The sequence below is a fragment of the Cavia porcellus genome, unplaced genomic scaffold (assembly GCF_034190915.1).
Source record: "Cavia porcellus strain 051 isolate PalLab524CR breed Dunkin Hartley unplaced genomic scaffold, mCavPor4.1 scaffold_4, whole genome shotgun sequence".
NCBI lineage: Eukaryota > Metazoa > Chordata > Mammalia > Rodentia > Caviidae > Cavia > Cavia porcellus.
The window spans coordinates 115,508,597-115,533,425 of NW_026947487.1; the positions used below are offsets into that span (position 1 = coordinate 115,508,597).

A 24,829-nucleotide genomic window follows, 5' to 3' on the forward strand; every position below is an offset into this window, starting at 1 on the left:
TTGATTCTGGCCCTGTGGTGAGACAAGACGTGACAGAGGGGGCCAGAGCTGCAGGCAGGAAGAGAGGGTGACATGCTGGGGGACATGCTTCTCCTTCCTGTTGTGCCCCTCCGGCCTCACCCCATTGGGTGCTGCTGAAAACATCTGTGCGGGTCTCCTCACCCCGTGTGCTGTCCAACACACGCCTGTCATCTCTGGAAACATTTCACGGACACGCCCAAATGTGTGCTATACTGATTTCCTAGGCATTCCCAGTCTAATCAAGTTAACACTCAAAATTAACCGTCCCAGAAGGGTCCGTCAGGGAGGCGGTATTTAAGCTGACGCCTCCTGCTGCAGTCCAGGCCGAGGGAGCAGGGCCTGCAGAGGAGGAAGGGAGTTGCCAGCACCCACAGAGCTTTGCCAGCTGAGGGCCTTGACCACCTGCCTTGGAATCACTTGAATCACGGGCCTGGGAATCTGCATTCTTAAAGCACAGCAGATTCTGCTGCACAGGGAAGGCAGAGGTATAGCAGGAGCTGGTGTACCCTGAGCAGAGAGAGGAAACAAGCAGAAGATGAAGCTGGAGTGAACCCCTTGAGTCCAGGGCTCTTCTGTGTCAGTGCAGTCCCAGAACATTCCGAGTGCACAGCGGGTTTGGAGCAGGAGAGGGACGGGCTGTGGAGATTTCACTTCACGACTCCTCCGGCTGCTGCTGGGTGGAGGATGGGCTGGCCGGGCCAGCGAGTCTGTGGGAGGAGGGGAGGCCCAGGCCCCACCACCTCCTTCCCCCTGGCTCTGACTCCCAGCCCAGCCCAGCACCGCCGAGCCCCTCAGGGCCCACGCCTGGGTCCTGGCTGATGCCGCTAGTTCCTCCAGGACGTCACCCCAAGCAGCCCACGCTGCCAAGATATTTCCTGGACTCGGCTCCCCCACGCCCATTGGTCAGTTCCTGTGAGCTGGAGCCGTCCTGTCCTCTGGGCCGTCCGCGCAGCTCCGGTGAGCACACAATGTACTTACAGGCAGAAGCACAGACAGCTTGACCCAGGTTAGCGTGGCTCTCGGCACAATCACCGATCAGAGCCAAACAGCCTTGAAAATCCACTCCTAAGTCCCAGCAAAGGCAAACGGAGCGTGGAGCATTCAAGGAGCAAATTAAGTCCGAACCGAAGGAGAGATTCAGGTCGCCCTGCCCCCTTGTGGACCACACACAGTTTTCATCAACCACAGAAGGCCTGGACGTTGGCCAGTGGGTTGTTCCCCGCCCCCACCCGGTGAATTTTTTAAAGCTATTTATTAAACACCCTTGGTGGGCTCCTCGTGGCCCTGGCATGTGGCAGGGACCAGATCCATTCAGACCCTGCTGTGCATCGGGGCTGTGTTCCGCCCCTATACCTGGTGCTGCCGTGCACAGGGCCCAGGGCTCGCCTGTGTGGCACGTGTGGGTCCATCATGGACCCAAAGCTGCTTCTGGTCATGCCATGACGCCCAGAATCATGAGGAGTGGGGAAAAAATCTCAACCTGCCCTCATCCCTGCATCCCAGACTCATGAAAGAACCGTAGGATTGGGGGCTGGCCCCTTGGCCAGCCTGGAAGCATCTCCTACCCAAGGTGTTGGCCCAAAGGTATCCTCAGAAACACTGCTGTCTCCCTGCCAAATAGGATGGGCTTCTCCAGAGCCCACTAGGAGAGGAGGGGTTTGGGTCACGGCAAGGCTCTGACAAGTTCTGCAGGAAGAAGGGCCCGTGTCACGATGTCCCAAACAGAAGTGACTTTAGCGGGGTCCTAGAGCTCTTTCCTCAATTAACACCTCGTGACACCCGGGCAAGCACTGTGAGGACACTGTTGGGGTCCTGGTGCTCCTGAGGGGCTGGGTGCAGGAGGCTCTGCAGGCTCAGGGCCCAGATCCATATGACGTTTGGGAGCCTTGAGTGGGGTCCCGTGTGAGGGTGGATGTGTGTCACCTGGCCTGGCCCTGGGGGACAGCCAGACTGCAGGGAGCTAGCGGGGGCACAGAGATGCCAGGACAAGGCCAGGGGAAGCGCAGGCAGAGGTGAATGCCGAGAGAGGGTCATAGCCGAGGCAGAGACAAAGCTGCCCGCTTCCACCTACACGGTGTCCTGAGTACACGCTCCTTGCTGCAGGGACCCTGGCTCTGAGTGCCGCCCGCACATCCTCCTGCAGGACACTGGGTGGGCGCTTGCTTGGCCGCGCCTCCCTGTCTGCCTTTCCAGAGCAGGGATCACAGTAGCGAGCGACACCTCATGGCTCTGTTGTCATCGTGAGCCTGCACAAAGCCACAGCTGTGGTTTAGGGCCGTTCCGATGGCCGCAGCCTCGCCTGCCTCTGCACGCACAGCATGCTATATGCTCAGGCGTGCTCTCTCCTCTGTCCCCAGCCGTGACAACTCCCCGAGCCTGAAGGAGATCCGGAACGGCTGCCAGCAGCCCTGCGACCGGAAGCCCACCTTACCTCTGCGCCTTCTGCACCCCAGCCCAGACCTGGTGTCTCAGGAAGCCACGCTGTCCGATGCACGGCTCAAGTCGGTGGTCGTGGCCTCCAGCGAGATCCACGTGGAGGTGGAGCGCACCAGCACGGCCAAGCCGGCGCTGACGGCCAGCACGGGCAACGACAGCGAGCCCAACCTCATCGACTGCCTCATGGTCAGCCCCGCCTGCAGCACCCTGAGCATCGAGCTGGGCCCGCAGGCCGACCGCACGCTCGGCTGCTACGTGGAGATCCTTAAGCTGCTGTAAGTGACCTGCATGTTGCTGGCAGGGGCTGGGCATGGGGACACTTTTTGGCCACTCATGGCTGCCCTGTTAGTGGGCAGGCGGGTTTGGGTGTGGCTGCGAGTGTGGCTGAACAGGATTCGTACCTGGGTGTGAGTTCATGCCAGGTGTGCTCAGTGACTGCGTGTGTGCCTGGGGGATGCACATCCTGTGCAGGAGTGTACATGCAGACACAGAGGGTGTGTGTGTGTACATGTGCACTTGGGGGCCCAGGCATATGTGCACGGGTGCACATGTACACACACGTGTGAGTTTGAGTGTGTGCATACACCTGCCAGGCTGTCAGACACCTGTGCATTTCTGCACACACTAGTGTTCACCTGGGTTTGTTCTGAGCTTGTGTGTGCCTGTGTCTCTGTGTGGCTGTGGTGGGTATGGGTGTGTATGCAGGTTTTTCTGTACTGGATGTCGTGTGTGTTTTGACTGCTGTGTGTGTAAGTGCACAAGCACATATGGGTCTAGACATTTGAACTAGTTTTGTGTTTGCATCATTATTGGTACACGAGAACTGAGTTGTGTGTGTGTATGTGAACCGATGTGGGACGGTCTCGTCTGAGCCGTGCACTGTGTGTGCCTGGTGTGTGGAGTGAGTTTGTCTGCAGGTACTGGTGACTGCGGATGCAGGTGGGCGTTGCCGGGTGCAGGGTGCCTGAGGTCACAGTGCACACCCAACCGGTATGCTGATAGGAGCCTCCTGTATGGGCGATCTCCGCAGAGACGGAGCTGCCCTCAGCCAGGGAGGCTCCGTGCAGGCGGCGTGTAGCGGCATGTAGGCGACAGGGTCCCCGTCTGCTCTAAGCTGTGGGCCCCTCCCTGAGCCTCAGCTGTCTGGTTGGAATGTGGGGGCTTTGTCCTTAACCCCAGATGCTTTCCAAGCTGCCTCCAGTGTGTCTTAAACCCCCATGCCTGTCTCCCCATGCGCAGCTGTGGGGGCCTCACCACCACCCTCAGCCCCACCACCAGCCCTCACTGAGCCCTGTGGTCCCGTGGATGAGCTTGGGGGCTGGAGCCCCTCAGCGACGCCCCCTCCTCCTGCTTCACAGCCCCTGCTTTCAGAATGGAACCCTACTCCGAGCTCAGCTGTCTGGCTGCCAGGCTCATCCCGGTGCCCTGGGCACCTGGCCCTCAGTACCTATGTAAAGCCAGGACCCTAGCGAAGGTCGAGGGCCACCCCCACTAGCCTGGCACCAGTATGTGGTCAGCATGAGCAGGGGTCCCCTGAGCCCTCGTGTCTCCTCATCCTCTGTTGTGTTGTGCCAGCTCCCTGCAGCCTGGTTAGCCACCAGGGCAGTGCCCAAGGTGGCCATGTGTACAGGCGAGGGTGTGAGGTCCGTGAAGGAGGACACCCACCTGCACAAGTACACAGGCACAAGAGTGTGCACTCGGCCACACAGCGGCTTCCTGTCACGTGTATGAGAAAGTGGGAGTGCGACCCCAAAGAGCCTCCTTGGCCCTCGCGTCAGCCTCTGTGTGGTGGCCCCAGCCCCAGAGGCCAGGTGAGGACACGGCCGCAGGCCCTGGCAGCACAGCCCGGGGAGGATACTCTCATTCGTCTCCACACTGAGCTCCTCCAGGCCGTCCCTCCCCGCAGGGTCACGTGGCCCTGGAGCAGGGCCCCGCCGAGCCGTCCTGGGTTCCTAGAGAGGGCTCCTTGCCCCAGGGGAAGTTGGCACCTCCTTGCCCTCCATCTTGCCTGCCAACACCAGGAACACCCGGGCTTCGCTGCCCCAGCACCACTTGTAGTCCCCTCAAGCACTCAGGGTTTGGGTTTCACCGTGCAGTTGACGCATGTTTTTTTCCCTTCCTCATAAAACGCTTGTGAGCCAGGGCTGTGTTCCTCCTGCTGGGTCTCCAGCCCTCCCGCCTGCCTCCAGCCCCGCTGCCAGGGCGTGAGTGGAGGTCCGGGCCCCGGTCCCAGAGCCTGGAGAGCGGCTCCTGGGGGGCTGCGGGCCGGGGCTGTCTGCACACCGGGCCTTAAACTTCCAAAGGCCTTGAGTCTCAGGGAGCCCCAGCACACTTCAGGCCTTAGGAGTTTATTTTCCAAACTTCCCACCTGGAACTCGGGGCTGCTTGGTCTCGGGCTGTCGGAGGTGAGGGGCCTCTGACCAGTTGGACACAAACACCCCACCCTGCAGCACAGAGGGACCAGGCATTTGGGGTGCTGGGAACCACCATGCAGGTTCTGCCGGGCTGGGCTCAGGTCCCCACGTGCTCCATCACAGTTTGGCATTCATGGCTGCCTGGGCGTGTGGGTGGGAAGCCTGGAGGGTGACTTGAGCCCCAAACACGGGACATGTGTGTGAAGGGAGGTGCCGTGATCCACCATCCGGGCAGCATCTGCTGTTGAAGGTGTGGGGCCCCAGGAAGTTACCGGTGTTCCCCCAGGAAGGCCCTGGCATCATTAGACATCAGCACCTCTGAGAGTTACCCAGATGGCCAGGAGTGGTGGCAGGTGTCTTTAATCCTAGCACTCAGGAGGCTGAGGCAGGAAGATAGCCTCTGGCATGGCTGCTGAATGCAGCATACACGCATACTTAGCCATGTGTTTATTCACACTCACCACAATGTGTTACACACTTCCATCAGGCTGGGCTCCCTGCCCTCAGCCGCAGACTCTGAGGGCCAAAAATTAGTGACTCCCGCAGGGTGGGGTGGGCTGCAGCACACATGGCCTCAGTGCCAGGCAGGGCAAGCAGTTGGGGCGGGGAGGCCACTGCTCTTCCCACAGGCCCGATTTTTCCAGAGGCCTGGCTGGAGCCCCCACCCCTTGGGTCTGCCTGGAAGGGTAGTGATTTGGGGGTGTCCTAAGGACTGGGAGGCTGAGCCAACCTGGACTGTGGGGCAGGGGAGGGGAGCGCTGTGTACCCCACCCTGCTCCCTGAGGAGCTGCCCCTCCCCGAGTGCCACCCCCCAGCACAGAAAGGGGGTGCTCAGAATTTGGAAACTGAGCCCCACAAGACTAAGGTGGAACAGGAGTTTGGATGAGATCCAGGGTCCCAGACACTGTGGGGTCTGGCAGATTGAGGGACGCCACGCCCCACAGTCTGTTCCCCCCCAGGGCCCTACTCCACCGGCTTGAACACCTAGCCCAGAAGGTGCCCCGCTCGGTGCGAGCTCCATCCCCACTGCTCTGCTGCTCACGTGATTTTGAGCAAGTCTGTCTCAGAGTATCAGTTTCCCCAGCTGCACAGAGGGGAAGAGCCCCGTCCACACGTGCTAGCTGTCCGGGCTGCTTTGAGAATGAAATAGAGTGCTGGTCCCGTGGCTGGCAGCCGGCAGCCCAAGACGCAGGCGGGCTCTGATCACCGTGCCAGGTCTAAGTCAGCAGTGGACAGATAGACTGACACACGGACAGATCGTGGGGTCTGTCTAGAAACCTTAGAAAGCTGCTTCCCAGGCCACAGAGCCGAGGTAGAAGCACAGGCTCCCCGGAGCACGGAGAGCCAGGGGAGCCCCACAGTGCCACCACGAAGGCAGCAGGCGAAGCTTGTTGAGGTCACCCAGAAGTGGGCCTCTTGCACCCCAAGCCTCTCCATGCGCCGAGGCTATTGGGGACCGTGGTATCCTCCCTGCTCCTGCCTGCTACCCTCCTTCCCTTCCAGGGGTGTCAGGCTTGGCCAGAGGGGATAGCCCCGTGACCAGAGGCCGCTTCTCCTACAGCAGCCAAGCAGCCCTGCTCTCCAAACACCCGTGACCAGGATGCGCAGGCCACTGGGGCCCATGCCGGGGCCGCCAGCGACAGACCCACCCATGAGGGTCCCAGACCCCAGCTCCAGGGCCCCCAGGGATCCCCATTCCTCCTCCTCCTCCCATTCTGATTATGGGTGATTTGAGGCCCTCTCGGAGTTCTGTACTTAATGACATTTCTACACAGATAGAAAAATTTATTTTAAATTTTAAAAACCAGGAGAATTCGTATGCACCCCTTGTGATCCAGGGACACAGCTCCGCCTGGTAGCTGTGAGCAGCCTGTCGGGGGCAAGGCGGTGCAGAGGCAGCCGTCCCCATCTCTCGGTCTGTGACTGGGGTGGCAGGAGCATGGCACAAAAGCACATCTCGTGATCACACTTTGGCTTCCGGAAGCCACAGGAGGCCGCGACAGGTGGGCTGAAGGAGGAAGGTGAGCTTCCCCAGGGGAGGCTGGCTGGCTGCAGAAGGGGTGACCCCAGGAAAGGGCCGAGGTTCGGCAAATACAAATGTGCATCCCAGAGCCCAGGTGACAGTCTCCTGCCCCGGCCCAAGTGGCAGCTTGGCCACACCCCCCTTCAGCTTGTGTCCTGGTGGCACCTGCTGTCCCAGAGCAAGACTCACCAGCATCACTTCTGCCACAGGCAGACCCAGGCCACCATGTCCTGTGAATGACAAAGAGCTCATGCCTCCGTGGTCATCTTCTGAAACGGGGTTGTCCGCATGCTGATTGCATGGTGTCCTCAGCGGGCCAGCTGCCCAACACCCCTGCTGTGCACCAGGGCTTTCTGTAGGGTCTCTGGGCTGATCCCATGGGGTGACCTGCGCTGTTATGGTCTGCTGTCAGGCAGGGTCTTCCCAGAGCTGGGCTGGGCAGGACACGTGCGTACCTGACCTAACCCAGCGCCGTGGTGTGGCTCTGGCGACCACCCAGTCCTGGCGCCTGGACTCTCCCTGGCACGTATCGACCAAGAGAGAAACACCTGCTAGCTGTGTGGACATCGTGGGCAGGAGGTCCACCAGGGACGTCTGCTCCTGCTCCAGTTTGGCTGAATCTCTTTACAGTTTTTCTTACTTATTAGTCCACATCTGCAGTGGCATCGGTGCATGGACACAAAATATAATTAATCCTTTCATCTTATCCTCCTTCCCCGTGGCCTTCTCTCTCACAATAGATATTACCCTTTTATTTTGCTCTGTATTCTGAGTTCCTCATAGAAGAGGAACAATGCAGTATTTCAACTCGTGCATCTGATTTGTTTCACTAAGCACTGTGGTCTCAAGGTGTATCCGTGTTCCTACAAATTTGGCCCAAGTTTATCCTTCTTTGTGGCTGAGTACTCTGCAGGGTGTAAATACCGCATTTTCTTTATCCGTCCATCCCCTGATAGGTGCTCTCTCCCTTACTTTTCTCTTGCTGCTGGGACAAAATACCTGATGCCCAAAATGAAGGAAGGAAAGGTTTATTTAGCTCACAGTTTGTGGAAGTTTCAGTCCATAATCAGCTGGCTCCAAAGTAGGGTGGCATGGCACAGGGGCAACGCTTCAAGGCAGCAGCCAGAGCAAAAGGTGGGGGGTAGAACACGTCTCTTCTCCCCCTGTATATTGTAAGCAGGCCACCCCCACCCAGGGCGGGTGTAGGGTTGGCACCTCTGTGCCCTCCTCTTGCACAGGCTGAAGCTTTTTACAAAGTAAGGATCCTCCTGGTCCCTGCTGAGACTCTTAGTTAAATTTCTAAACTTCTCCAGTTGATACAATGTGTCAACCATAACAGGTACACAGAGGCTTGAGAGATTGAGCCATTGAGGATTGTACCACCACAGAGACCAGCACTCCTGGATCACTGGGTGATGCATTTCAGTTTGGGGGAAGATTCCTAGAAGGGGAACAGCTGGGCCAGATGGAGTTTCTGCTTTTCCTTTCCTTGAGGAGCCTCTACATCCTTCTCCAGAGTGCAAGTCGGCACTCGAGTTGCAGGGCAGACGGGCCTTCAGCCTCGCCGGCCTCTGTTGTTACTTGCCTTCTTGATCATGGCTGTTCTTCCTGGCTAAGATGGTCTCTCAGTGTTGTAATTTGCGCTTCTCCAGTGGCCAGCAGTGGTGACTGATGCTTGCTGTCTTTATTGGCTGTCTGCATCTCTTCCTCTGAGGAGTATGTTCCTTTTGCTGCCCGTTTTCTGGCTGGATCTTTGCTTGGGGGGAGTCTGATTATTTTTCAGTTCCTGTCTGTGTCCTGAGACTCAGTCCCCCAGTCTAGGAGCAGCTGGCAGCCCGTTCCATCGGCCGTCTCAGGCCGTCTCGTTACCCAGCCGGCTCGGCTCCCTCTTCGGTGCAGAAGCCTCTTGCTCTGACCTAAGCCAGCTGTCATGAGCCTTGTTTCCTCCCCTAAGCTGCTGTTTGGCTTTGCTCTGCGGGCTTTGGAGCCAGGTGGGCGCTGAGGCTCTGAGCCAGAGAAGCCGGGGCTGGACCCCACCTTGGTGCAGCCGAGTGAGCCTGAACAGTGGCTTCCTCTCTGAGCCTCGTCACCGTGCTCCTGTGCATAACAAAGGAGCCCAGCTTGACGCACGTGCTGACGAGAGACCAGAGCTTCTGTTCTTGTGGGGTTTTTCTTACCCCTGTCACTGCTGAGGCTGCCGTTTGCATCGGGTGTAGGAGGAGAAAGGCAGGAAAAGCGGTAGCCAATAAATCAGGAATGTTGATCCAGACTTCAAATACGCAGCGTATGGTTTTCGTCTCCTGCGCGTCAGTCTGCACAGCACCGGCCTGGCTCTTAGACTCCCTGTGCAGCCCCAAATGGCCTCCAACGCCTCCTCCATCCTCCTGTCTCAGCCTCCTGAGTGCAGGGGTTATAGGTGTTCACTACAACACTCAGATTCCTTGTTATGAGGACATTGGTCAGACTGGATCAGGAGCCAACCGGAATGCTGTCATTTGGCCTCTTTAGAGTCCTGTCCAAGTGCACTCACATTTGGAGTTTCCCGGCGCTGGTCACTCAGCATATAGGTTTGGGGCAGGGGACACAGTTCAGCCCCTGATGTTCCCAAGGGGTCCACAGAGGGACTGATCAGTGAAGGTGGAACTCCGTTCAAGGGCAAAGCGGGTGTGCTCCCAGAGGGTGTGAGCCAGGTGACCATGGCCGCGTTACTTTAGCCTGGGTGGTTCTGACTGGGAGCCGTAAGACCCCAGATGAAGTGGGCAGGGTGGAGTGGGTCTCGTCTGCAGCCCACCTGGCCGGCCACACCTGACTGTCACTGTGTCTCCTCCTAGGTCGGACTATGATGACTGGAGACCATCTCTGGCCAGCCTGCTTCAACCCATTCCATTCCCCAAAGAGTAAGTCCATACCCTGGTCCTGGAATCCGTGAGTTAAGGGGTTGCTCTCACTTCTAGGGACGTGCCAGGTCACTGTGGGAAGGCTGGGGACCCACAGCCAAAAGATGCCAGGGTCCATTACCTCTGTGAGGCTCAGCTCGCTCGCTCTGAAAACCACCTTTCTGATAGGAGTGGCCTCGGGCTTCGCAGGCCCCTGGGGAAGATTCTTCGAGCTCGGAACACACAGAGTACAGTCAGTGTAGCGGTTTTTGTTGTGGTGGTTTTGAGACAGGTCTTTTATATAGTCTTGGCTGGTCTCGAACTCACTGAGTAGCTCGGGCTGGCCTTCAGATCATAGCACTCCTGCGTCAGCCTCCTGTGTGCAGGGATTGCAGGTGGAACACGGTAGTAGTCCCTGTCACTGCCCTCTGTCCAGGGCCGTGGAACGCTGGCCCCTCTCCCGTCCCTCCCTCGTGCCAGTCCCCGTCCCCACAGAGTGCTCACACGTGCCTCTGTGCCTCTGTCGTGCTGGCTGTGAAGCAGCAGCCTGGGGAGGCGGCCGGCCTCTCTGCCCCTGCGGAGCCCATTAAGGAGCCGCCGTGTTTATGAAATGTAGCTCCCCTGAGGGGACATTACCCTTGGTAATGGCCCCATTTGCTGGCCCTGCTAGTCCCCCCTAGCCCCTTCAGGACTGGAGACCGGAGAAATCGGACTCCTGGGAGCCGCTGTGGTCTCCAAAGGGCCATGGCGTCATGGGCGGCAGCAGGGTCCCCACAGGGCGCACTTGACAATGGCCCGTGATGAGTTCGTCCCGATTGCCTACTAAGGGCACCAGTAATTAGCACAACCGAGCCTTAATTGTGGAACAATTAACAAACACACCTGGGTCCCTGGAGCCCCCCCCCTCCCCCTACCCGCGGGGTCACTGCTGTTGACAGGTGTGGGCCAGATGGTGGCTTTGGGGGCGCAGCCTATCCCTCCATCATCTCCCCAAAGGACCCCGGTGTTCGGAGCTTCGGGCAGGGACAGGATGTCCGTCTTCCCTCCCAGCGCCCTGCCTCCCTTGGGTCACAAGTTGGGTCCAGAAGTCCCAGGGGGGTTGGTTCTCTTGAGCCCCGGGCTGCCTTCCTGCCCCGCTAACTGCTTCCTCTGTCTCCGGTGCAGGGCTCTCGCACACGAGAAGTTCACCAAGTGAGTACCCGGCCGCATCCTCCTCACCCCTGGCTGCCTGGCCTCCACCCTGAGCCGCCCCTCCTCCGCCAGCCTCCTTGCAGCCCGGCCTCCCCGTGCCTCTTCCTGGGACAGGCGGCCCAGCAAACAGACAACTTTCACCCGTCCGCCCGCCCCGCCCTGTTCCTTCTGCTACACAGCCCGATGTCGCCCCTCATCTTGGTACCCCACATCCTCCCAGGCCTGTGGGTGATTTCTCCCTGCCCGGTCTCTTCCAGGGAACTCAAGTATGTGATTCAGAGGTTCGCGGAAGACCCTCGACAAGAGGTGAGCCTGTGTTCACTGGTGAGGCACAGGGGCTTTATTGGGCATCACAGGCAGCTGTCGGGAGCAGCTGGTCTTCCGAGGGCTTCTGGGGCCCCTCAAGGATCCATAAGGGTTACCAGGCCCACGGTACAGTTCAGAGACCCCTCACCGTGAGTGCGGACAGCCGCACACAGAGGGATCTACTGTAGTGTTGGTGTTGCTGTGGACTCAGAGGTCAAGGCTGGAGGCTTCTCCATGCCATAGAGGCCCTGATTTAGGGGGTGCGGGCTGGGGACTCCCACTGTCCCATGGTGGCCTTGTGACACTGCCTGTTGCTGCCGTTTATGGGTCAGGATGAGAAAGGGCTCAGAACCGGAACCTGAGCTGGTTTTGGTTTCCTGGGTCCGACAGCCAGGGGCCTCCCTGCATGGCCATGTGAGGTTTCCAGGGACAGGGTGGACGCCCACTCAGGGCTCACACACGTGGGACAAGCTAGCCACTGCCTTGCTGTGTCCTTGTGGTGGCCCCTGCCCCTCGTGACAGGCTGGCCTGGGAGGCTCGTGCCTGCACCCGCTCAGCCCACACGCAAGCCTCTCAGGGGTCCCAGGTTACCTCTGAGCCACCTCCTTTCCGAGTGGAGCTGACTGACGTGAAGTCACCTCTCCAAGGAAGCGTGGCTGGAACAGGACCCAAGCCCAGCATCCTGGCTCCAGGCTCACACGAATCACCACGCACTGCACACTGGGACGCCCTTGGGGGCTCGGGGCCCACCACTCCCTGCCCACGGGTTCTAAACCGTGACAGGGTCAGACCTGGACACATGTGCCTAACAGAGCAGGATGACGGCAGAGGAGGCCGCCAGTCGTTCTCTTGGGAGCTGCCAGGGCAGGGGCTGAGCAGGGCAGGTTTGGCTCAAAGTGAGGCCAGAAACTTGACTTGAGCCTAGGAAAGCCAGTGTTGGGCCACAGGGTGGGCGTGGGGTCTGAGACGGCAGTCTGGGGATACAGAGACCCATGGCCTCACCTGGGTCCGGCCCTTGCAGGCTCCACATACCCTTGCATGGCCTGGGTCTCTGGGTCTGGACTGGACCCCACCTGTGTCTGGAACCAGTACCTACGTGGTTCTGACATGGCTTGGAGACTCTAAATCCTCAGGCTGGGGTTGGTGGGGGACACAACCCAGGGGCGGAGCCGAGGCATGGCCAGGTCCCAACAGTCGTCTGCACAAAGACTGCTTCGCAGGACCCTGCTGGAAAGGCACCCTAGGTTTGAACTCAGAGCTTAGAATTAGGTGTGGCTGCTTCCCAGAAGGGAGGGGCGGAGCCAGCTGCAGGGGGGGGGGATTTCCCAGCAGGCACCTCTCTTAGGCCTCAGGAGGCTACAGGTTAGAGAGCTTTTGGGGGCCTGAATAGAGCCCCCCCAACAAGCTGTCGCCTGTGGTTCTGGTTCTTCTTTTGGTCCTTTTTTTCCCCCCAGCACTGGGGGTTGAACCCCAGGCCATCACACTAAGCTACAGCCCCACCCTTTTAATCTGACACAGGATCTAAGTTTTCTAGACTGGGCTTGAATTTACAATCCTCCTGCCTCAGCTTCCCCTGAAGTTCTTCGCCATAGTTTTTGAGTAGCACTTGGGTTCTTATTTCCGAGAAGTGGGGAAGTGCAGGCTCAGGAAGACACAGAAGCTCACTGCCTCTGTGTGCTCGGAGCTCCTGCGTGGGCTGTGCCGGGCTTCCTGCCGTGCCTGGCTCCCTGCTGCAGACTGTCAGGGCTCCTGGGGGACTGATGGCGCCGTTCCTCAGCTGACTTCTGAGGATGGGGGGATGCGTGGTGGGCAGAGGCCTTCGTGTGCGCCTCTCTCATCACGGCATGGCCCAAGTGCACGGGGAATTCCTCCCAGATGCACACGTGTGTGCACACAAGAGAACACACACAGCTCAGGGAGGAATTCAAGGGTTGTGCTTTGGGCGCTGACATCACCCCGACCCTGGACAGTGGAGCGGGGGTGCATGCGCTTTGGAGGTCCCAGGGCGGCTAGGCAGGGTGGGGACCCCGGGAGAGAGTAGGGCTCACACCAGCGAAGACAGGAAATGGAGACGGAAGGAGGCAGAAGTCCAAGGAGACGGGGACAGAGACCCAGCCATGTGGAGAGAGGCGGGACCATGGGAAAGGAGGCTGAGACTGGTGGCCAGCCCTGGAAAGGGACACAGCCCGGGCACCCCTGGGCACAGAGACCCAGTGTCCCCAGCTGCCTCCATGGAGTTCAGTACAAGGCCAGGAGTCACAGATGAAGCGAAGCAAGAGATTCCCCAGCTGCTGGGCTTGTCGGGGCGTCAGCAGGTCCCCATGCAGACCCGGCCCGCACTGTCCCCACCCACAGGTGCACTCCTGCTTGCTGAGTGTGCGGGCCGGCAAGGACGGCTGGTTCCAGCTCTACAGCCCTGGCGGGGTGGCCTGTGACGACGACGGGGAGCTGTTTGCCAGCATGGTATGCTGCAGAGCGGGCTGCTGGGGTGCGGGGTCGGCTGCCCCAAGCGTGCTCACACAGAAGGTGATGATGGTCACCACAGCTGTCATCTGCTCCTTTCCTGTCTGAGCCTGGAGCTCTGGAGGTGGGGACACAAGGGAGCTCTTTGGAGCCGTGGTGATGCGGGTGACCAGGTAGCTAGCAGGAGCCGGGGATTCTGGATGACACTGCCAAGCCAGCAGCTCACCCAACCCTTCAGGGAGGTGGCCAGGTCAGCGTGACCGTCCCCACCCCAGCTGAGGGTGGTGAGGTCACCAACCACAGCTGCCTCCACAGTGACTTCCTGTCCTCCCATTGGTGCAGACTGGACCCGCCCCGCACTGCCCTGCCCCATCTGCACAGTGGCCCTGGCACCACCTGGGCTGAAATGGAAGCCCAGGGAGGGTCAGTGCCTTGCCTGGGGTCACGCAGGCTTTTTCTGGGAGCTCTCCTGTGGCCAAGCCCACTCTGTCCAGAGGCCGCCCCTTCTTCCAGGAGCAGAGGTCACAGGACACATGCTCCGCCATTCCCCCCTGATCCCCAACCCCGGGAAGCACGGCAGCCCACCTTGGGCTGGTCACTTGACTCTCTGAGCTTCCCCGTTTAGTCGCCTGGAGGAGGGGAGCAGAGCTGGCCTGTGCCAGCAGCTGCCAGGCACCCTCTGGGTTAGGGTCACCCCTGCAGGGCAGTTGGGTCGTCCGCAGAGATGTTTGTGCTATGACCACAGAGGGGTGCTGCCTCGAGGCCCCACTCGAGAGGGGCTTATTTTTAGGTCCTGTTTCTTACCCACTCCTCGCCCGCCTCCCGCTGCCACCAGGCTCCTTCCCAAGTGTCCTCTACGCCCAGCCCTGCCCGCACCACCACCCTCGCCCTCACCACGGCTTTTTGGCCGCTTCTGACGTCACAGCTTCACCATGGCAACGCTGGGCAGCCCCCCCCCCCCCAATGCGGGGACTCAGTGCATTGGGGAGCTGGCAGCCTCTCAGCCTGGGAGCTCTCATTTGTATGCCAGGGTTGTTAACGGCAGAGCAGAAAATACACGTACACGGCGGGAAGGGGGGCGGGGTGCGGGTGGGCAGGCAGCCACGGGGATGGAAATGCGTGGTTTCCATGGATACCACGGCAAGATCACTGTCCCCTGGCTTCAGTTGCCATTTCCAATCCAGAAGGGCATTTGCTGTCATGTGAATTTGGCGGGGGGGGGGGGGCCTCCTCCCCAGCTCAGTTGCTCAGGGGCCCCTCCAAGCCCCCAACACATAACCCTGGACGGAATAGACTGCCAGTCCTCAGGCCACACGTCCCCAAGATGCCCTTCGGAGCTTGGAAGTGGGGTGTGAAACGCCCTGACCCCACATGAGAGCCAGACCTGAGTGCCCCCAAGCAAAGGCTGCCCAGAAATTGCCACCTGGTTCCAGCAGCGCTAACATGCTAGGGATTCAGGGCACCCGTGGACAGCAGATGGCCCAGAGGGAGCTGCAGGGGCTTCTGTTTCTGATGTGGTAACGTAGACGCCTAGTGTGAAAGTGGCCGCTCCATCCGTCTTTAGGCCTACGTCTCAGTGGCATTAGGTGTCGGTGGCAAACCATCTCTGCGGCTTCTCGGGAGTACGGCTTGTGATTCAGTGATCACTCTCGGCTGGGGCTTGACGCACTTTCCTGTCCCCTCCCCTCTCCCAGGCCGTCTCCTTCAGCCTCTGCAGAACCCACCTCCTGTCTCTTACCCTCTTTTATTTCCCTCTTTGCTCAGAGCTGGGATCTCCTGTATTAGGGGAGCCATGCCACATTTTAGCTGCTCCCGCTGAGTGTCACGGCCCCCAGGTCACTTATTTCCAAAGGACATCTCCAGAACTCTCGTGACCTGGCTGCCCCCCCACCGACAGCCACTGTCTGCCTCAGGAGGTGGCTGTCCCAGGCGCCCCGAGTCACATGTCCCTTTGCAGTAGGCATGGTGTGCTCAAGGTTTGGGGACCATGGCTCCCACGTCCCCAGCAAGGGCCTCTATGTCCTGCCGGCCTGCCTGCCCCACCCCGCGGCTCTACGTCACCTGGGCCTTCTCCCCCACAGGTGCACATCCTCATGGGCTCCTGTTACAAGACCAAAAAATTCCTGCTCTCCCTGGCGGAAAACAAGCTGGGCCCCTGCATGCTCCTGGCACTGAGGGGGAACCAGACCATGGTGGAGGTAAGGAGCCGGCCGGGGCCCCTTCCTCCTCAGGGACAGAGACCTCTGATGAGCCCAGAGCTATGGCAGGAGTGGGGACAGAGGTGGGCAAGGCCAGGGCACCGGGGGCACCTTTGTCAGGTGGCTGTCGTTCCCGTTGGGACCAGGGCACTGGTAGATGGACCGGGAGGTCTCTGGTCTGGTCATTTACTGCCATGCAACAGAATAGCCCCAAGAGGGGACTTTGAACAACGCTGTGGCTGGGTGTGGCAGTGCACGCCTGTGATCCCAGCACTCGGGAGGCTGAGTCAGGAGGATTGAGCAAGTTCAAGGCCATCCTAGGATACATAGTGAAACCTTGTCTCAAAAAAAGCAAAAAAAGCCACCAGTATCTGCATTTAGTTTGCTTTTGGATCTTGGGCATGTCACCTCTCTCCCCCTCCGCTCCTCCTTTGTCCCCACTGCCCACCTCCATGCCCCAGAAGCCCGAGATTCCCAGAGCAACCGTCCCAGAGAAGCCAGGCAGAAGCTGCATTGCATTTTTAGCTTAACCTTGGGAATCTGGTGGAGGCACTGCCACATTCCAGCCTGGGGGAGTAAGTCAGGACACCGGCCCGTTAGTCAGGGGACAGGAGGGGCCTGTTTTAGAGCCACAGGCTTCCAACTGGATATAGTGATGCCTGCCTGTCTTCCCAGCTCTTGGGAGGCTGAAGTGGGAGGATTTCAGCAAGTTTGAGACTGGCCAGGGATACATGGTGAGTTTAGGGCCAGCTTGAACTAGGTAGTGAGACCCTGCTCACAAAAATAATAAAATTATGAGCTTCCCAAGCCAATGGGAGCGATGGTGAGCTTTGAGGACCAAGGAAAGGTTAGAAGTGAGCTGGGGACAGCGTATACCAAGGCCCTGTGGCAGAAAGAGGCTTGTTCAAATGCAGGATGGTGGGGCGTGGTGAGCCTAGAGGGAAGTAACAGGGCGTGGCTGGAGCCAGAGGAGCTGGGTTTGTTCCTGGCTTCCTGTGACTAGGGCAGGAGAGTGGCCCTGGCAGACACACCACGTCCCCAGGAAACTTGTCCTGCTGTGCCCCAGCCCTGCGAGCTGCTCCCACCCTGTGCTCTGAGCACTGCTGTAGACCCGGGTGAAGGAGCAGCCTTGTCCTCCGTGCCTCCTGTGCGCCTGTCCCTGCCTTGCTCGGGGCCAGGGTCTGGCACCCCGCCCCTTCTGGGAGCCTGTCGCAGGTCGCAGGCGCCCGTCACCCTGTGTGTCCCCCAGATCCTGTGCCTGATGCTGGAGTACAACATCATCGACAACAACGACACCCAGCTGCAGATCATCTCCACGCTAGAGAGCACGGATGTGGGCAAGCGCATGTACGAGCAGCTGTGCGACCGGCAGCGGGAGCTGAAGGAGCTGGTGGGTCCCGCCCTGCGCCCCCACAGCCACCGCCACCGCCCCTCCTCCAACCCCGGAGCTTGGGGTCCTGCCAGCCCTTTCTAGTGATGGGAAGAGGCACAGAAAGATAAGCAAACGGCCTGGGTCTCCTGCTCATGCAGGGCCGGGCTGGAACTGACAGCGTCCCCCGTCAGCGCCAACCTCCCAACACCCCAGTCAAGGCCCTCCTCCAGTCACTGCCCGGGACCCTGTCGCCGAGGGCATCTCTGTCCACACTGTGTGTGCAGGACAGAGAAAGAGGGTACACCGTGTCACCTCCCAGGACCGCCCGATGCCCAGGACTCGGCATCACCCTAACCCCCCACCCTCGGGGTGACCGCCACCTCCTCGCTGTGTTTCTGTCATAAACCCGAGCGTGGCTTGCGCTCGGATGGCCACCCAGCCTCCCCTGCACCGAGCTTCCAGGAGGGGAGCTCAAAGTGGGGCCCCGGGTGGGACCGAGGCTCAACCCTCACCCCTCATTTTTCCATTGCAGCAAAGGAAAGGCGGGCCCACCAGGCTCACACTGCCCTCGAAGTCCACAGTGAGTGTGCCGGGCGCTGTGTGGGGCAGGGAGGGCGGCGGCAGGTGACGAGGGCCCCCCAGCACGTGACAGGAAAGCAAGGGCATTTCCGGAAAACAAATTTAAAAAAACCTAAAAGAAGGGCTGGGAATTCAGCTCAGGGGAGTAAGCACCGGGCCTGGCAAGTGCAAGGTTTGAGTTTGATCCCCAGTACCAAAAAAAAAGAAAGAAAAAGAAAAACCTAAAAGAAAATTCAAATATTACAATAGAGACGACTGGTGGATGGTGCATGCATGGCTCGGTGGTAAAGCACCTGCTTAGCACACACGAGGTTCTGGACCCAGTCCCCAGCACTGCAAACAAATAAATAAGTACATATATTATTGCTGATGTTAAGGGTAATACATGACCAGTTGTTATTGGTGGTGATGATCGTAGGAACCCACAGACGGTGTTTCTGTGCCAGGCACCACGCCATTGGTTCATTTTACGGCCACCGCGTCGGTGCCCATCGGCCCTCCCATTTCCTTCTCCCTGCTTGTCCCCAACCCTTGACACATGGCAGCCCCTCATGGACCTAGAAGTCTGCCCAAGCTCCAGCCCTTGTGTCTTCGTCCCAGCCACCGGAAGGAGGAAGGGGCAGGGGAGAATGTGCCCTTCCTCGTAGGAATCTTCCTAGAAGTGCCGTTCACGCCAGGCGTCCAGGTTGGGCTGCAGAGGGGGCCGGGCAGTGGCCTGGCCCTGAGTGGCCTCAGCTGCAGCGGGGGACACAGGCGCCCCTGACCCTTGCATCCAGAGCCAGCGCTTGCTAACTTCTGAGGGCTCAGAAGGGAGGTGGCCTTGGCGGGTGCGTGGCCATTCAGGCAGGAGCAAGGTCAGGGTCCTGAGAGATGTGTGCGTGTTGCACATGGCCCCAGGCCAGCCGTGGTGACTCGGGTTGGGAGTCCCCACTCAAGCCCCACCATGGTGCCACCTACAGGACACAGGCAACAGCTCTGCTGGGCAGGCACAGCGCAGGTCTGGGGAAGGGGAGGCCCCACTGCGGTGCGCTCTGCAAGCCCTGGCTGCCCTAAGCCCCGCCCCCGCCCCCATGTCCCCAGGACGCTGACCTGGCTCGCTTGCTGAGCTCAGGCTCCTTCGGAAACCTGGAGAACCTCAGCCTGGCCTTCACCAACGTCACCAGTGCCTGCGCGGAACACCTCATCAAGCTGCCGTCTCTCAAGCAGCTCAACCTGTGGTCCACTCAGGTGTGCCCGCCCACCTCCTGGCCCACTGCCCCTCCACCCCTGCCCTTTCTGCCCGAGCCCAGCCTTCTGGTCACCCCAGGAAGTACCTCTCAGGGAGCCGGACCCGAAGCCCTGGGGTGGGTGGACTCAGCCCCACCTCCCTCCATCTCTGCCTGGCCCTGGGGTCGCGTCCCTCGGGTGTCTGGGCAAGGCCTGAGTGTACTGTGTCCTGCAGTTTGGAGACGCCGGCCTGCGGCTCCTGTCAGAACACCTCACCATGCTCCAGGTGCTGAACCTGTGCGAGACCCCAGTCACCGACGCCGGCCTGCTGGCCCTCAGCTGTGAGTCCTCCTGCAGCACACTGGGCCCTGTGCCGAGCATGGGCTGGGTGCTGGGTGCTGGAGCTGGGGGTTAGGGTCGCAGTCCCCTGCCCTCATGGAGCTTGGAGCGCAGTGGAAAGGGAGAATTGAGCCTTTCCCCGCCCATCTGCTGAGTGACTGTGTGCAAACCAAGTGTCCTAGGGTGTCACTGCTGTAGTCTCCCCCAGCCACCCCATCCTGTCAGCTGGTGGGAAATGCAGTTTCCCAGGCTTTCCAGACCTGACGGGATTCCCAGGCCCGGCCCAGGGTGAGAAGTGTTCCTTAATGGAAGGAGCTGGACCACACAGGAAACCTGGAATGCTGGCTCCTGGGCCCTGGTCCTGATTTATTGAAATCATCTCACGGCCTGGGAGTCTGCATTTGATCAGCTTCCCATTTCCGGATCTGCTGCTTTAGACTCAAGGCTCTGTGGCTCAGCTGCAAGGGTTGGAGGCTTCCCGGGAGGCAGCAGGGGTCTAGTGTGGTGACCGGTCATAGGAGGTGACCCTACTGTAAGGAGTGACCATGACCCTGCAAGGTTGGCAGGTTCTGGGTGGGCGGGGGCCCGAGGGACCAGGTGGGGCCCATTCTCTGCAGCTGTGCTCCCCCAAGTCCCAGGCCCGAGGCAGGTTCCCCACCCCCACCTCAGCATGCCTGGGAGCTGGCAGGGGCCACATGGCTCTAACGAGGGCCCACGGGACTCCCACGGGGCTCTGGCACAAACCCAAGCCCAGGTTTGCTTTCAAGGAGCTGAGCCTGAGTCAGCACCCACCAGGAGGACATCCCGGATGCCCACAGGGGCTGCAGACCCAGCCTGTGTGGGGGACCCAGGGCATGTCCTTTGGGCTTCAGGGACGTTGGTGCTCACAGTGGGAGATGTGACAGGGACTGGCAGAGAGAGAACCCCAGCTGCTACCAGCACTGCCTGACAGAGCCCCTCGATCTGGGGGTCACACGGGTGACATTGAGCCCCCACCTCCTGCACAGGTGACCTGCCAGCCAGCCAGTCCTGAGCTGGGCCCCACACTGTCTCACTGTCTGTCTGTCTGTCTGCCCTTGCACAGCCATGAAGAGTCTCTGCAGTTTAAACATGAACAGCACCAAGCTCTCGGCCGACACCTACGAAGATCTGAAGGTAACTCCCTCCCTCTCTCCCCCAGGCCATCCTGTGCATCTAGGTGCAGTCTAGCTGCCTGTCCATTACACCAGCTCTTATACCAGCTGGTCAAGGGGCCAAATGGAAACTGGACCTGGGTAGGGCCCAGTTGCAGGCCTCAGACTACCAGGCATGATGGCTCCAAAGAAGAGGCCACACATCTTGAGAATGTGACTAGGAAACCCAAGGCAGAGAAAGAGCAAGTGCAAAGGCCCTGAGGCAGGACATGGGCAGGAATTGATGGTGTACCATATGCAGATGGGAATCACTTAAAGATGAGGGGCTGGAAGCAAAGAAAATTCTGTGGAAGCAGAAGGACTTGGGGTTGCACTAAGCCCAGGAGGAAGTCGCCACCTCCAGGGCTCAGCAGGGCAGTGGGCTGAGTTTTACAGGAGGCTTCTGAGTGGGAGCCAGCATGGCAGCAGGGAGAGCTTTGTGGGGCTCTGGGTCACACAGCCATGCCCCAGCGGGACAAGGCAGCCTTACAGAGTCGGCTAGGGGGAGGACCTGGGCGGTGGGAGTGTGGGGCACCAGCAGCCACCAGCCCATCCCTGTCTTTCTCCTCCTGCTCATCCCTGTCCTGGGCCTCAGAAGGCGCAGGTGCAACCACAGCAGGAGCCGTGCAGAGGAAGGGCTGGGGTGGGAACACTGCGGGGTGGCCACCGTGACCTCTGCCCAGAGCACGCTGTCCTGGCACAGGAGGGAGGCCCTGCCCAGCACCAGGCGGGCAAAGCCGCAGGCCTCTGCCCTGTCCTGCCCACTCTGTCTAGTCTCCGAGAGAAGCCCGAGGTCCGGCTCCTGCTCTGTGGCCTCCTCACTCAGAAGGGCCTGAGTTCGTTTATGCTATGCAGGCCCCCAGCTTGCCATGCGCCAGGCCGTGGGGAGCCCCTGAGGGCCACCAGGCCCAGGAGCTGTGCATGCATGTGTATGTGCATGTGCACATGCGTGTGGGAGGGGTGTGCACATGGCAAGTGTGTGTTCAGCCCCTACCATGTCCTTCGAGCCAGGGGGGACTTAACTCAGTTTCTCTCCATGTGAGGAAGCTGAGGCCCAGGGAGCCCAGCCGTGTGCTCAGTCACACAGCCAGTCCATGGCAGAGCCAAGATCAGGTCCAGTCGCTGTGTCCCAAAGCCAGATCCCCAGCCTCCCACAGCCAGGGGCTCTTGCCGTGCACCCCAGCCACGCGCCTCCCCCACCGCCTGACTCTGGTTTCCTGACCCGGAGCCTCCCAGAGCCCAGCTCCCCCAGAGGGTGGCGCTGGGCCCGCCAGATTCCCAAACAGAGGCTGGTGGGTGACCGGGACCCCCTTGCTGCCCGCAGGCCAAGCTTCCTAACTTGAAGGAGGTGGACGTGCGCTACACAGAAGCCTGGTGAAGCTCCGGCCTGGCAGAGTGACGCTGCAGCCGCCACGACGCGACTAACAGCCGTGGAGCAGTGACACGGGTGCCCGGCGCCTGGCTGCGGGGTAGACGGGGAGTCTCTGGGGCGGAGGGGAGGGCTCTGCCAGCCCACCGGGGCCGCCGGATTCTTTTAGCTTCACAATCGGAACCTTTGGCCTGATCTAAAAACGGACATTGTCGTCGGCAACCAGGGGAACAAGCGGAGTCAGCCAGTCGGGAGGGTGGGGAGGCGGGTGGGGACCCTTCGTGGATTTTCTTTGCCTTTCTGTTTACTGCTGCTGTCGCCGCCGCGTGGAAAGGCCCTGGGACACCACCATCTCGCCGGCCGGACACGGTTGCTCTCTTCCCGGTGGCGGCGGCAGCGAGCGGGCAGGGGGGTGGCCAGCGGAGCCGAGAGCTCCCTCGCCACCCTGGGGACCCGAAGACCCAGTCCTGTCATCGCCGTCCTGTGTCCTTGCCATTGCTATGCAAAGTGGTTCTTGTTGTACATAAGATTTAAATAATGCACCTATTTAAGAGATGTTGACAAATTGTGGGTCTGGGACCTGCTCTTATTTATGAAGTCTGACCCCCTTCCTGTCCCCGCCCCCGCCCCCCCCGAGTGTAGTTACTGTACCAATCAGTCGGCTGTTGGGTTAGTGGTAGTTTTATTGTTATTTTTTTTAAAGGGAACAGACAAAAAAAAAAAAAAAAGAAAACAAAAAACAAAAAAAAAAAGACCCTCCCTGGCAAATTAATTGCTTTTTCGTAATGGATCCCACATGCTGATGCTTGTCCATCCGTCTGTCTGTCCACTCACCCTGCCCACCTGTATATTTCCGATTCCCAGGTGTCTCCGCTTCCTCGTAGGTAAGGGCCAGGCTGGGGGAAGGAGGGAGAAAGGGGGTCCCCACCTCGTCCTCTTGCTCCTCTAAGGTCCAAGCTGCCCCCTTTTCTAGGTTTGGAAGGGGGCGGCTCACCCCCCTCCTGGTCCTTCCCTGGTAGAGGAGCCGCCCTCTCACAAGTCCCTGTGTCCAGCGGTCTTTGTGTCCCCGTCCCCCGCTAAGACTGTGGGCCCCCGTCGTCCCGTCCCGCATGCCTGTCTCCGCCTCTCTGCATGGTCTCTTGGGAGAAGAGAAAGGCGTCACCCGCCAGCCTGCCTGTACACCCCACCCGTGTGACCACTGCAGCGAAGACGTCCCTCTGTCCCCACCTGCTCCGGACAAACCGACGTCCTTGTCTTTTATCAACAGCCGGCTTTTTCTTAACAAGCCCTCCCTGTACAGACCAGCCCCGGCGGCCCACCCTGGCGGCTTCTTTGGGATCCCCCGTCCATCCTGTCCCGCAGCCCCTTTTTCTGTTGGTTTAGCACAAATACATCTCCCCTCTGGCACCTCCAAACCGAACCCCAGTCGATGTAATTGTTTTATATATATTTAATCTTGTTCGATGGAAACCATGCTTTGTCGTTTTATACTTTGCTAGGTAGACTTTATTACCCCCCTTTGCCCTCATTTTTTTAAAAAAGGGGAAAAAAAAGAAATTGGGTTTCAGTCTTCATTCATTTTCTGTGCCAGGTTTTATTTCATGTGTGTGTGCGTGTGCGTGTGCGTGCGTGCGTGTGTATTCTGTTTTGTGTTCTGTTTTCTGTTGTTTTCGTTTGGTTTTAGTTCCTCTCCCCCCTGCCACCCCATCCCTGGTTCCGTATTCCATAGCACTCCGGTGCAGAAAAAACAGAAGCAAAAAAAAACCCAAAACACACACACACACACACACACACACACACACACACAACATTTAAAAATTTAAAACAGAAGAAACGAGGCCCGCACCTTCCCCCTCGCCTGTCGCTTTGCCCGATGGTTAATACTACTGTCACGTAGCTGTGTACAAAGACATGTGAAATACTTTCAGGCAAAAATAAACTGTAAGTGATTCCTTGGTGCCTGGCCTTTCTGTGCGGCTTGGTGGGGGGGCTGGGGAGGGCGGAGCCACCTTTCTGGAGCCTGGATGACTGCACACTCGTCTGTGGGGGCCGGAACTGCAGGGCGCTGCCGGGGTCCCTGTGCCCAGTTTGTCCCCGGCCTGGGCTGGCCTGCCCCATTGTGGCCCCTAAGGAGTTTCCTAGAGGAGCAGCTGCTGCTGGTTTGTGGTGGCCTCTTCGCGCCCCAGAGCCCGGCTGAGACTCCTCTAAGAAGATGCCATTTATTCCCACCCACCCCCTTCCAGGATCTCCATCCTGGGGTGTCCTGCCACCCGCCTCAGGTCCGGCCCCTCTCCCACCTGCTTGCATCGTCTCAGGTCCTTGCTACCAGCCTGTAACTAAGGTGGGAGAGGACATTTGGAGGTGACGAGTGGGGTGGTGCTGATGGTGACACAGCCACGGCACTGCCTTAGCGCCAGACTCACTGTGGACGTTGATAGGAGCAGCTTCTTGGGCATCAGCCACCTTCAAAAAAGGCACAGCAGGGCATGTGACCCTTGCCCTTGGGCCCAGTGTTGAAGCTGGGAGTTGGGCACACAGCATGTGCCACCTGCCTGATGCAAGGCAGGCACAGGTGCTGAGACGGATGGGAGCCAGGTAGCTTCCTGGAGGAGGTGGCGCTGAAGCCAGGGACACACCAAGTCACCAGCAAGGGACGGGATCAGGCCAAGGCATGGCCCTGGGCCAGACAGGGTCCACACGGACCTTTCTGCAACTGTGGGAGGAGAGAGGGCGGTAGGCTCGGGATGTCACTGTTGGGGCTGAACTGTGCTTCCCAACAGTGACATCCAAACTCCCAGCACCTTGGAAAATGACCTTATTTGGAGCCAGGTCTTTGCAGAGGCCATCAAGTTAGAAGGAGGTCC

General features: G+C 59.6%; 1 protein-coding gene across 1 annotated transcript in view; it reads left to right on the forward strand.

Moving 5' to 3' along the window:
• The window catches only part of Cmip (c-Maf inducing protein), a 161,936-nt gene extending 138,019 nt beyond the window's left edge, over positions 1–23,917 (forward strand). Inside the window, exons 10-21 of the mRNA XM_063247706.1 lie at positions 2,379–2,732; positions 9,726–9,791; positions 10,935–10,961; positions 11,219–11,267; positions 13,623–13,730; positions 15,812–15,928; positions 17,178–17,318; positions 17,833–17,880; positions 18,960–19,106; positions 19,321–19,426; positions 20,509–20,579; positions 21,921–23,917. Of these exons, the coding sequence (XP_063103776.1) occupies positions 2,379–2,732; positions 9,726–9,791; positions 10,935–10,961; positions 11,219–11,267; positions 13,623–13,730; positions 15,812–15,928; positions 17,178–17,318; positions 17,833–17,880; positions 18,960–19,106; positions 19,321–19,426; positions 20,509–20,579; positions 21,921–21,974 (1,288 nt within the window). The 3' untranslated portion in view covers positions 21,975–23,917. The remainder of the gene's footprint in view (positions 1–2,378; positions 2,733–9,725; positions 9,792–10,934; positions 10,962–11,218; positions 11,268–13,622; positions 13,731–15,811; positions 15,929–17,177; positions 17,319–17,832; positions 17,881–18,959; positions 19,107–19,320; positions 19,427–20,508; positions 20,580–21,920) is intronic.
• Positions 23,918–24,829: the final 912 nt, after the last annotated feature.